Raw genomic sequence first — 13,238 nt, 5'->3', positions numbered from 1 at the left:
TGTTTTTGAAACCTGTATAATTTATTCAGAATTGAAAAATTAAGGAAAAAGCATTAAAACATTTCTTGTGTTGTTAGCATCAAACAGCAGATTTTCGGGCCTCATGGGAAGTAAATGCAAGAACTGGGATGCAGCGGAAATGGGGTTTCTCATCCATCCTTCCGTGTAATCATTAAACTTACTTAGAGGAGAACATTTTTAACAATGTTTGCAGAACAATGTCGAAGTCTCTCCCAGACTTAACTCTGGCAAACTGGGAGAAGTAAGGAGAGAAAATTTGAAGAACAAGAGAAGCTCAGTCTGGTTTTCATTTTCTCTACAGCTGTCATCTGGCTTTGAATTCTGCTGGAGAGCTACAGCTGGAGTCATTTTATTGCTTTACCCAGCATCCTTTTGCTTGTGCGCACAGAAATGTTTTAGTAGTCTTGGAAAAAAATTCAGAGTATCTCTTAGCAACCATAGGACAGTAATTATTATACCAGCAGCTGGGAGCAAACCAGATTTCCGTTGTGCATTAAAAACTGGCGTAGGTTACTTTACAGATGATACTGAATAACCTATGCCAGTACTGTCCTTTGCAGGCTGTGGTTAAAGAATATTGAATGTGGGCGGTGTAATTGCTTTGGACAGTAGAAAAGGAGAATGTGTGCATCTGTGTTAGCGTGTGATACTCTGTATATTTGTTCTGTATATGTTCTTGTGGAAAACTTTATATGTTTGCTTCTTACTTAAATGCATTTTCAACACAATACCATTTTTGTTTCTAGGGCTTCCTACTTCAGACTGTCAGTGTTTCCATTATAAATGTGGGTTTTCAGATGTTTCTGACCTTGTAATAAAACATCACATTGGAGCAGGAAGTTGTCCAAGGAAAAGGTTTTTGATACTAATAAGCGTGGTTTGTCTGTATCAAAACTGCAGTTTAATTAAAAGCAGAGGATTTCAGCATGTTCATCTTGCATTTCTGTAATTCAGCATAGTGAATATTTATTGGCTAAAGGACTGACATGATTGCTTTTTATTTTAATACCAGAAGTTAGTCTGTGTCCACTTACCTGTAGGGTATAGGATGGTAAGCTGAGCATTGTGCTTTCAGAAATGCTGTCTGGCAAGTTCTTGCCTTACAAAAGGTCACATGCTTTTTTCTCTGTCTACTGCCACACTGAAATTTGTCCTTGAAGTCAATTAGTTTGAATTGTGGTATCTGTGTTGGAATTTTCTAAAAGCATTCCTTGATAATTGCTGTGTATAGGGCATGAAGGTTTGCTTTAAGATTAAGGTTTGGGTTTTGTGCATCATCTGGCACTGCTAGTTAGCACAGTAAGAGGTGATCTGTGTCTGTGTCCTTCATTAGACTGAGCCCTCCTTGACTGCCAGGGGGAGTACTTGTGTGTGCCTATGTGAGCATGTGCATATGTCCTTTTTGCTCTATAGTGTAGATAGTTTATTTTTAAAGAAGAAAGGTGTGAATCACCTGCAGGGACAATAATGCAGGCTCCTGCAAATCTCAGCCAGGGATAAAAACAGGCTTTTGGGTAGTATGTGTTTTTTCCCTGGGAAGGAAGGAGTAGAAGTTTTTGCAGCTTGCTCCCTTCTTCCTAGACCACTCAAGTTTATAGCAAGGAGAAAGGGGATGCTTATCACTGTGGTTTCTGTAAAATGGCTTTTGGCTCTTAGCTTAAATGCTTGTAGTAATTTTAAACATTGCTCAGACCAAAAATGGTTGTTCCTCATTGAATACAGCTCTTCTGTAGTTTGAGCCACTGTTTTGGAAGCTTTTTATGTCATTGGGCAATGTATCTGCAGGAGTACCTCCTGCTATGAAGATGTTTGCTATTGCACTAATATTTGATGCTTTTTGCTGTTAAAATAAATATACATACATGAAGTCTAATTCTTTTTAGTCATTCCAATATTTCTTTTATACTCATTTTCCAACAATGTTTGATCTGGAAATTTAACTTTGACAATAACAGGGTCAATTACTTTGTGGTGGTGTCATGCTTAAGGATCTGCCAATAGTACTTTTTGGTGTTTTGCCTGTCTTCAAAATTTTTCAGGGGAACTTTACCATGATTGAGTGAGCTTTTGTCTTTCTTGGGGTATATGCTCTGTAGTATTAATTACACTGATCATGAATGAATTACTAAATTTAATGTTTTCCCCACATGGTGCTTCTGAAACACTATATATAAATTTAGTGATGTGATGATTTTCTTTCTCCTACAAAATCAGCTACAGGCCAGCTACTTCAAACTATCTAGATCTCTTAGAACTTGACACATTAGGCTTTTATGTATGTGAGGTACTAATGTAATCCTATAATAAGTTCCTTAAGTACTTTGATAAGTGAAAACTAACGATTCTGAGTCAATATTTAACCTGTGAAAACTTTAGATTTGCCTCTGCCTCAGTATTTTTCTGTAGTGTTCTTATTCTTTTCCTCTAAATGTTTTCTTGATACATTCAAATCCTCATAATAAAGATGAAAAATTCTCATTGCTGAAAGCTGGATGATGCCAGAATTTTCTCAGTGCTATCCATGATGACAGCCAGTTAACTTTACAGCATCCCTCAATGCAAATAAAACATACAGTACATTTTTGGCAGCTCAATGGAATTTGTATCAAAATGCTGTGCTGTATCCTAAGTATGTCTCAGTCAGTCAAGCTTAAAGAATGAGAACTGTTCATTTTTCAATTAATCTCAGAAACTGGATCATCTTACAAGCCAGTATTCCACCCAAACATACTTCCTCTTCCTTCTTTTGAATAGCACAGGTCCTGCAGCTATCTCTTCATGTTTTGCTTCAGAGTCTCACTGTTGTATCAAATTGCCTGATGCAACTTTAATTGCAAAATGACAGTCATTCGTGTTTAATGCACACTTGCTGCAATTAGATATTTTTATTGAGCCAGTATAGGTTAATTTTTTTTTTCTTCCAGCTGATTTTGTTTTAATTTATTAAAATACCTGAATAGCTTTTGCCTTATTAAATAGTCTCAGATTTTTTTTCCTCCAATTGTGTTTTTGTGAATACTGGCAGCCTCATGGGTAGTTAGAGAAAACATCATCTCAGAGACAGGTTAATCTCTATTTCCTTAAAGAAGTCTGACTTTGCAACTGTATTTCAAAGGCACGTATCTCTAGGGCCAAAGTTGTGTACTGTCTGCAGAGAAATTCTGTATTTGCAAAGGCTGACTCAAAGAAAATACTTGCCTACTTCTAAATGCTTTAAAAATGTGCATTTAAGAATACTGGTGTAAATAGATACCTCTAACATATTATATGGAATTACATTTATGTATGAACTTGTTTGGTTTGGTTGTTTTTATATAAATGCAAAAATCATTTCAAGGAAGTTCTTATGTGTTCTAGACGGCTCAAGAAAATACATCAGGTTCACTAATGAAAGATCACCTTTTTCAACATGAAACTGTAGTAACCAGTGAAACTTACAACAGTGCAAATTTAAGGCCTTCAACATTTGAGGATTTCAACACCAGGAGAGCCTGTTTTCCTAGCCAGCCTAACCAGGTAAGAATACCAATAAAAGAAGCAGTCCTTACTTTGCTTGCTGTAATAATGGCATGGTATGTAGTTTCTGACAAGAAATTGCTATGTTCCAAGTCCATATACTTTCCACTTCTTGAAATTTTCAATATAAACTTTGCAGCTGAAATATTATAGCATTATTATGGCAGAGGTAAAGCTTTGTGAAGATATTTACCTATCATTGTAGCGCACCAGACTGCATGAATAAATATTTAATTTCTTTGAAGTCTGTTTTTGTATTGCAGATATCAGTATCTGCAGCCTTAAAAAGCTGTTTAATTTTTTTCAGAAAATGTTAGTTGGACGTAAGCTCAATCTTAGTTACGTGTCTATTAATACTGTTTTGCTTAGAAATATTGAAAAGCATTCAGCCATCGATACAGCTATACAGCACTATACATTTTTCTTTTTTTCTAAACCGAAAAAATCTGACAGTTTTTTTAGACTGTAAAAGTAGTCTAGGTAAGTTGGATTACAATTAATTTGATGGTCTTATATCTAGAACCAAAGACATGGGAAGCTTTTAGAATATGCTGAATAACAGATGTCAAAGCAGAATGCAAGTTCAAAAGTAGTTCTGAAGACTTATCAAAAATAATTCCGCTGCTTGCAATAAAGCTTTTTACCAGCTTCAGTTATTTTTGCAGAGAAAAATAGGATTGTACTTAAGTCTTATATCAGCTACTCTTAATCTGCTTCATTGGGCAAAAGAAGCAAGCAGTGCTATCTTGAGAATTAAGAAGCTTGAAATTCTTAATTTTTTATCCTTAATCATTGATCTACTCCAATTATCTCTTTGTGTACATCGCCTCTTTTTTGTTAAGGTACATGTTTACCTTTTGTTTCTGTTAAGGCACATATTTTTCACTCTTCCTATTTACTTGCAAAGAGAATTGTAAATATTTTCTAGAATAGAATGGATTGGTGATTAGGTTATTGCAGCTAAAATTTAATGGCTACAGTACCCAGTGATATATGTCCTGTTAGTCTTCCTTGCATTGTAAAAAAAAGTGCAGTAGCTTGAAATGCCTGTATACTTTAAAAGCATGTATTAAATTATTACTTTCTCAGTAGTCAGTTTACATTGTGTTAAACTGATTAATCTGTGTCTGTCTGATAGAAATTAAATAGAAATTTCTTTCAAATGACAATATTAGAATTCAGTTCTCGAAAAGTGAAATTACAGGGGAATTCCATGAAAATTTAAGTAGGTATTCTTTAAAATATTCTCCTATTGTAGCACCACCTGCAAGCAACAGACACTCTCTGCTTTTTGTATCGTCTTGTGGTACACACATTTAGAACATAAACAGGTCATCAAAACTTCGCATTCAGTATGTGCACACACTGCATTGGCTCTGCTAAACTCCATGCACGTGACCAGGTGGCACTGCAGATATCTTAAGCTAATTACTGGGTTTATTTCAACTTTGTGTAAATAAGTTTGAACACTCTTATTTAAGAGTATGTTCATAAGTTGAATAGCTCAAGAAATTATTAATGACAATTCAGATTTTTCCTGTAATATTTTGAGTGTTAGTGAAAAATACTCAAGTCCTTCAGCTTTCCAGCTTCTGATACATGGATGTGTGTTAAACTTAGTACTTTGTGATGATGTAGGCAGCTGCCGGTGTCTTCATATTGAGAAGTTGCAAGATGAGCAAAATCAGGTGTAATTCTTTGAGGAAAAGCAGCAAAGGCTACAGTACCAAGGAAGTGACTGTGCCTTGTTCAAAGGTGCATCCCTTCAAGTAAGGTGCGATACTTGTGGGTTCAGTTGCATCAACAAAAATTTTCTGGTTAATTTCTGGTTGGCTAATCATGTTCAGAATCAGATTCTCTGTGGAATTTCAGTTTCCTGTAACATTCTTCCTCCCTTCCTGCTTCAGCTTCACATAGATGACATTTGTACTGAGTTTTAATTTTGGCTGTTTAGAGGACTGAGTGCATTATTCTCATTAAATTTTGCTGCTTTTTGTACCTATGTGAATTTGGATTGTGAATTGTTCAAAAGTTTTCATGTACTTCCTGCATTCATATAGGTCCCATTTAACACCCAATGAGTAAGCTCTTTCCAGCGTTTCTTTAGTTTGCTTATTTTTCAGCATGTTCTGCTCAAAAAATATTTCTTAATATCAATGCCTTAAAGAATGTAGTGGTGCCTTATTTGTAACATGCCAGTTAAGCACTTTTAGATATTGGACACTCAAGACTTGAAAAAACATAAATGAGTTCTCTGTATGTGGTGCGTTCTGCTCAAACAAATAAAAAGCCTTCAAAGGCTAAGGAGAGGTCAAATTCTACTATTGTTAGTATTTGTAGCGATCTTTAATGGCTATTAGCTGTCTGGGCAATGGGAAGTTGAGGGTTTTTGTATTGAGGCTTCAGGGTTTTTTTCTTCTAAACAATGGGTTTTATTTACTGTCTTAAAGTGCATGCATAATATTCTATGTGGACGGCAGAGTAAGGATCCTTCATGCCTGTAACATATGAAATTCTAATAACTTTTATGGCCTTTTTTCTTAAATAAATTTATGCTGTAAAATGTTGAAATAAACCCATTAGCCATAGTTAGTTATTTTGGCTAACCAATAGATTCTTCCTCTTGTTTGAAAACAGAATAGGGCTGAGAAGCAGTCTGCTTTTATAAGCCAAGGGGAAGCCTAACTGCTTGTATAGGAGACTGGGGAAGTATGGAAGAGAAGCAATGGTAGCTGAATAGGGTATAACCTTTTTTCTCCCTGTATCCTTGAAACCTTGTGGAAGTTCAACTATGTGGCTTGGAGCCAAGGAAAAAAAAATAATGTTCTTGTTAGCATACTCCAATTGAATGTCCCAGGGCAAAGCATCACTAATTACAGCTCTGTACTCATCACACAAGGATTGTTGAGCAGGGAAGTGATAGTTAGAGCAGGCTACAGATATTCTTACATAATCAGAAGATAGCATATTTTAAGAAGCTCTTCCTTCCTCTTTTCCAGCTGCCTTCCCTTTTCCCTTCTCTGTCTCCTACCCCAAAATCAGGACATGCAGACTTCAGCACAGTAGGACTATAGATGCATGCAAAATGACATAGAAGTGTTTTAACCTAAAACATCATCTTCAGTAGTTTCACACACTGCAACAGATTAAGAACATGCAGTTCAGTTGTTGTACTTGACTATGAAATGGTGACACATTAATTCTCATTAATTTGAGTATTAATAAGATAAACCCTCTCAAAGCAACAGTGCTGATGTCAAAGATTATTCCCAAGTAATTCATGATTCTGGAAGAATTTGTAAGACTAACAGGTTAAGAGTGCGGAGGGGTATTTTGTCTTTTCTGAGAAATGGTTTACAGGCTGTGCACTAGACAGAGAAAAAGGCAGAATTTGACTTGAAGCCCACTCATGATCTGGCTCTGATTATAATAGCCCTACAGTGCAGGAAAATAATTGTCTGCCTGTAAGGTAGAAATACTGGGACATACTGAGACCCTTGCTTTTTTGCTGCACTGCCTGCTATTTTCAGGAGCTACTTTTATACACATGTGCTAAATTTTTATCCTGTAATTATTTGCACCTTTTCTTGCAAGTCACTTGTAATGCGATTTCAGTAACATTTAGTGGCAATTCACTATCTTACACTTAGATATCTAAGGCCTGCAGTATTTCAGTTTGGATGATTCTCTGAATTTTGTCATCTTTGTGAACTTTTTCATGTCCCCACATCCTTTCATTGTAAGGCAAAATTCTCAAGAACTCTCACCTTATTTCTCTGATGGTTTTGTATGTATTTAGCACATTCCTTATTACTTACCTTTTGAAGTAAAAGGTCTTGAATTATGGTCAGTTCATTACAAACTGAGAATTTAAGAAGTACTTGGGTCTTTGCCTGGTGGTGTCCTAAACCAATCAATGTAAGTACTATATATTATTTAAGGAGAGACACATTCAGAAGAGACTGTTATTGATTGATCATCATACTGAATGTTCTTCATACTGCAAAATCCTTATCTAGAACACAGCCTTGATAATTAGTGACCAGTATTCAGTACTCTTCTTATGAATTGGAGAGAGTTTGAAAACTTAGAGCAGGAATTAGGGAAAGCGTCTCCTGGATAACACAATAGTGAATGTAGCAGGGTGTTGGTCCTAAAGCAGCAGATCATCACATGAAATCAGCACATAAGGCATAATTAGTTTGTGGGATTGGTTTCCACTTTAAGATGTTAACACTCTAATTTTGAGCATAATTCACAGAGCACCATCAAGTTTTATGTGGATATCAAAACAACCAAAGCTCTTATGAGGCACTAAAAATTCAGGAAAGAATACTGAAGCTCATAGACCTAATACCCTGCAGAGGACTCATTATTGTGGGGATGTTTGTAAATTTTAGTAGTGAGAAAATAATCTGAATTTTTTTATCCTCAAGCAGCAAAAGAAAAAGTCATGTTTTTTTAGTTTTCTAAACTAAGGTTTACATTGTAGGTGGACATAAATTTGGGACTTCCCCATAGTAAACTTCTCTTGCTTTGCCTTACTTTTCAGGTCCCACTGAAGTCAATCAGACATGTTAGTTTTCAGGATGAAGATGAAATTGTCAGAATAAACCCTCGTGACATTTTGATACGTCGTTATGCAGACTACAGGCATCCTGACATGTGGAAGAATGACCTGGAGAGGGATGATGCGGACTCAAATATACCATTTTCTAAATCAGACAGTAAAAAATCTGACTATTTATACCCATGTGGAGATGGAACTAAGTTGAATTCCCTAAAAGACTCAAAGAGTTCTGTGGTATTTAAAACTCAGCCTTCCTCATCAAAATTTAAGAACTCAAAAAGAAGAAAAGAGGATGGTGAGCGTTCCCGCTGTATCTACTGCCAGGAAAGGTTTAATCATGAAGATAATGGCAGAGGAAAATGTCAAGATGCGCCAGATCCTATTAAAAGATGTATCTACCAAGTTAGTTGCATGCTTTGCGCAGAGAGCATGCTGTATCACTGCATGTCAGACTCTGAAGGAGATTTCTCTGATCCTTGCTCGTGTGACACTAGTGATGACAAGTTCTGCTTACGCTGGTTAGCACTGGTGGCACTCTCGTTCATTGCTCCATGTATGTGCTGCTACCTCCCCTTGAGAGCATGCCATCACTGTGGTGAGGTGTGTGGGTGCTGTGGAGGCAAGCATAAAGCTGCGGGATGAATCAGTCTTGTGCCAAACAGAGCTGAAAAATCTTTGTTTCCAGGAAGCATCTAACTTGGATTTGTGGAAGCTTTTTGGCAAGCTGAAGGGAATCTTTTTTCACGTAAGAGATGCTTGATGTGGAGGAAGCAACGAGACTTGTCAGACCTTGGCATTTTACAAGTGCTAGCCACGCCTAACTATTTCCTTTGAGTGCGTGGCATTTGTTGCAAGTTGTGAAGGAGATTTTGCGAAGGAAAGCCTGTTCTTATTATTGGCTATAAAATGAGCATATAAACTATGATTATACTAAAAGGGATTAACTTTTGCCACTTTGTACATTCATGGTTTAGTTGAGAGCGCTCTTTTAAAAGGATTAAAACTTATCTGAGGGGAAATTTTAACTAAAAGTGCACTAGTGACAGTTGATTTAAGATTAAGAAAAGTTAATACTCAGCAAATGAGAAATGAAACTGATTTTAAGTGCAACTAAATCACTTATTAATAGTTTTTTGGAAGCAACTTTATGTATAAATAACAAATGTTTATATTTAACTAAATGTGTAAGGTACGAATTATTACTTGTTAAACTTTCCTTGCCTCCGATATAGTAGGTATGGACCATATCTACTGTCACATTCCATGGTAGTATTTTAAATAGTTAATTTAGTTGCATTTTTATTCCAGATGGACAGATTGATATTTTCAGTCCTGGTTCCCTTCAGCTACAGTTTGTGTTGAGTTGTATCCATGCATTCTGATAATCTAAAAACCTTTAAAATATTAATTATTCTAGTCTTGAGTGACCAATATTTTTTTTTGTTAAGCACAGATGTAATTGTCTAAAATGTTCTTGTTAGAACATAACATTTATTTTTATATATAAATGACTTTGATTTCAACACAATAGCAAAAAGGATGTTGTTTCTGTTGTTCAACCAGCAAGTTGTTTTCTTTTGGGGTGTCCTCCAAAAATACTTTCTTGCATATTCAAATGTTCATTAAGCAAAAGGTACATTAAGGCAGTTGTAACAAATTGTCACCAGTGTTCTTGTTTATCCTTCTGTTAAACTAGGATCCTGTTCAGCTGTTTATCAAGTACTATGATTAAAACAAAAGATTAATAACAAAAGTGAAATTGTTTTCATTATTTTGAACCACAACTTTTTCTAATTTGAAATGGGCAAGAACAAAAGTACTGTGTGTTTTGTTCTGAAAGAACAACAAAAGACTTAGCTTGAGAAATAAATTACAGCCCAGGCAAAACTGAGTGAACTTCTTAATTGGGGAAATTTGAAGGCAGGGCTGGGGAGGGAGGCTGGAGAGAGTGTGTGTTTGTATGTGTATGAGTGCTGGTATATTGTGTATGGTATTTCTTATGGTTTTGTACTTAGTAAGTCTAACTTTCAGGTAAGAATTAATCAATTAACCCACAGAGAATTTTTAAAAGCATTACATGTTGTGCTGCGTTATGAAATAAGAATCATTTACTTCTTATTAAAAACATGTAAAACACTAAAAAAGTCATAATTCATTAGCAAAGGTGCCTGTTTGACATCTTGGCTGGAGTGGGACAAATTGTCTTTAGTATACCCTTGTTCTTAAACACAGAACCAAATAATTTCATTTTAAAAATGCATTACTTTTCTCACTTACATGCATTTTTTCAATATGTTTTGTGTAAATTTTTTTCTGCACGTATCTGGCCCCTTAATTTTCCTTTGTAGCCCAGAAGTAAAATGAGCAAATGTATATAACTATCTGTCTGTAAAATACTTTTTAAAAGAAAACCTTTATATTTATATTACAGCTTGACTTGACCACCTTGTGTACATAGATCATCTCCAAGTATTATTTCACATTGAAAAAGGTGACAAATATCTTGATAACTATAGAAGTTATGGAAGAGCTTCTAGTTTTGTATTAATAGTTGATTGGATGGCTGAAGTCCAAGAATATGACACAGTAGCAGCAGTCTTGGGTTTTTACTGTTTATGTATTTGAAAGCTGCTACTCTGGTTGATTTTCATGCTTCACACATTTTCAGCTAAACTAGGTTGCCTAGAATAGACTGTTAACTTTAAAAACAACTTTCATTAAAAAATGATGATGTTTTTCTAGTGAATGAGAGGAAATTAATATTTGTAAGTGCTAAGTTCCTAATTCAAGGTGGAGAGGTATGAACAACCTAAGAAAAGAACTTGCTGGCTGTATAAGAAAATGCTATATAATCATACTGTATATATACTTCAGAAAGAAATTAGTTTTAGCAATTTCCTCTGAGCACTATACAACATAGTGAAACTTCTGGTCCTGTACTGTATTTTATATGACACATATACTTTAATATTTTTACTAAATGTGTGCATTAATATTTTCACCTTGCATTTAACCACTTTGCTGCTAAAATGTTTTCACCTTTTGCTTCTCTCTTTGAAGACTATTATCTAAACACGGTTACTGAATGGGCCCATGCTTGTTGTGCAGCAAGTGTCAGCCAGCTTGCCGGGTTTGAGAGACCAAACAAATGCAAAGATCCGAGGTTGCATAAGGATTGGTTTTAGTAGCATGCACGTGTACTTTTTCTCTGGTGCTAGGGATCTTACCCACTGTTGCATTTAGGAGATGAGCAGTGGCAGGTAGACATACAGTAAACAGAACAGCTTGTTGCATCCGTACATCTCCTGGTTTTGGCGGCACATAACATTCATTCTATCTCTTCTGAAATACTTTCTTGAGCATTTGGAAATAGAGAAATTTCTTCCCCAGTCCGTAATCCTTGCCCTTAACATCTGAGCTGTAGTTTGTCAGGCATGTAGTAGCAGAGCTTTGTGTTGCTTGGAGGGGACCCGAGCTTTTGGAAACAGTCGCTGAATATTAAGTCCCTCACTCGTTGAAAGCCTCAGCTACCGTGAAAATTGTTTCCCCCTGAAAGAGGGGAAGTTAAGGGAGCGCGGCGCTCGGGCACCATCTACTGGGGGAAAGCTCGGCAGCCTTCAGGCGCCGCTCCTGCTGTCATCGCAGTTAACGGGCTATCCGTGCACGGCTTAAGGGACACGATTAGGTTATGCTTTAGCCATGAATTTACAGAATACTCACTTGCAATCTGACTGGGATGTTTTAGCTCACCATGCCTCTTAAGTTTCATTATTAATACTGAAGTAAAAATCCTTTAACCATATATTTTGTTAGGTTTAAATTTGTTGTGGTGGCGTGTTACAGGAGCATAAGAACCAGGAATGAAATGAAAATTCTTTTCATTGTGTCACTGGGCTTCTAAGAAAGGGGGGGTTTATTATTATGATTATTTTATTTATTTCCCCTCTTGAAGTTTTTCCCACATCAAAGTGATGGAGTTTTGATGCTCGTGCAGAGGGAATTTGGCCTGTTGTGACACAAATCAAGTTATGAGTATGCACAGGTAGGTGGGTGTGTGCTCTCACACATGAAATTCAGTAGCTGTGAAGGATACACCATACAGCTGTGTGCATGGTTAAAGCAATATCTAATGATGATCTACAATTATTATGGTAACTGTTTAGTAAACAGCATGACATCAGAGAACTCTTAAGGAGAAGAAGTTTTAGAAGAGATGTTTCAGTCTTAACCAATGCAGTTCCCTCTAGAGAAGCAAACATGTTTTGAAGAATGCCTTACTTGTGCATGCTGGAATATAACATTCCCATTTTGGATGAGTTCTCCTAGGAATGATATGTTTATGTGTACCTGGAGGGTAATGTTGAACACTTATGTAAATAATGCCCTGGTTTAAATTAGACTTTAAATCTTTACCAAGCGTATGGCACAATGTGCAGCCAGAACAGCTATACATTCATATTAGTAAAATGAAGATCAGGATCGCTGGCTGGCAAAAAAACCCAAGAACTTGAAAAAGATGCCTTATAGTACTATTAGTTCAGCAGCTGGGTGGATAAAGCTTGTTTACTTTGGTGCATTTACAAATATAAAGAGGGGATGAGGGGGATGTTGAATTTTCATTTTGGTTTTTTTTTTTTTTCCTTCTGAAAGTTCCCCTTAATTACAAAAATTGTGGTTCAAGAATTCAAAGCATTTGGTGAAAAAGCAGCCTTCATGTTTAAAGCTGTGGTATAAGCTGTACATGGTTTTCCTTCTTTTGCTTGGTGCCATTTGCTTTTCACCCTAATGACCTCAAAGTGCCTCATGTGTATATTGTTTCCATTAAACCTCAACTGCTATTTGTGTCTACTAAATGATGTATAATTTAATTAACTCATCCCATAGGTGTTTGCATAAAGAATATGAATATAGCTTGTTACTTTGAGTATATAATGTAAATATGTCTTTAAGTTTGTAACTGGTTTGTTACATCATATCCTTCTAAGTTGCCGAAGTAGATAACACCATACAAACCGTTTCAATGTTTTTCCTGTAATTACCTGATTAAAACTATCTTGAAATGAAAAAAAAAATGTTTTTCCATTCTGTGTTGGTGTTGCTTAGAACAGTGCACATGAAATGAATTGTTTCA

At 36.0% G+C, this 13,238-nt stretch overlaps 1 protein-coding gene across 1 annotated transcript in view; it reads left to right on the top strand.

Moving 5' to 3' along the window:
- SPRED1 (sprouty related EVH1 domain containing 1) overlaps positions 1 to 13,207 on the top strand; it is a 61,433-nt gene extending 48,226 nt beyond the window's left edge. Inside the window, exons 5-6 of the mRNA XM_009101952.4 lie at positions 3,379 to 3,537; positions 8,090 to 13,207. Of these exons, the coding sequence (XP_009100200.2) occupies positions 3,379 to 3,537; positions 8,090 to 8,749 (819 nt within the window). The 3' untranslated portion in view covers positions 8,750 to 13,207. The remainder of the gene's footprint in view (positions 1 to 3,378; positions 3,538 to 8,089) is intronic.
- The last annotated feature ends 31 nt before the right edge of the window (positions 13,208 to 13,238 follow it).

This window comes from Serinus canaria, chromosome 5 (genome assembly GCF_022539315.1).
Source record: "Serinus canaria isolate serCan28SL12 chromosome 5, serCan2020, whole genome shotgun sequence".
In the NCBI taxonomy this organism is placed as follows: domain Eukaryota; kingdom Metazoa; phylum Chordata; class Aves; order Passeriformes; family Fringillidae; genus Serinus; species Serinus canaria.
The sequence above is the reverse complement of the archived record's forward strand: the minus strand, read 5'-3'. Positions and strand labels throughout refer to the sequence as shown.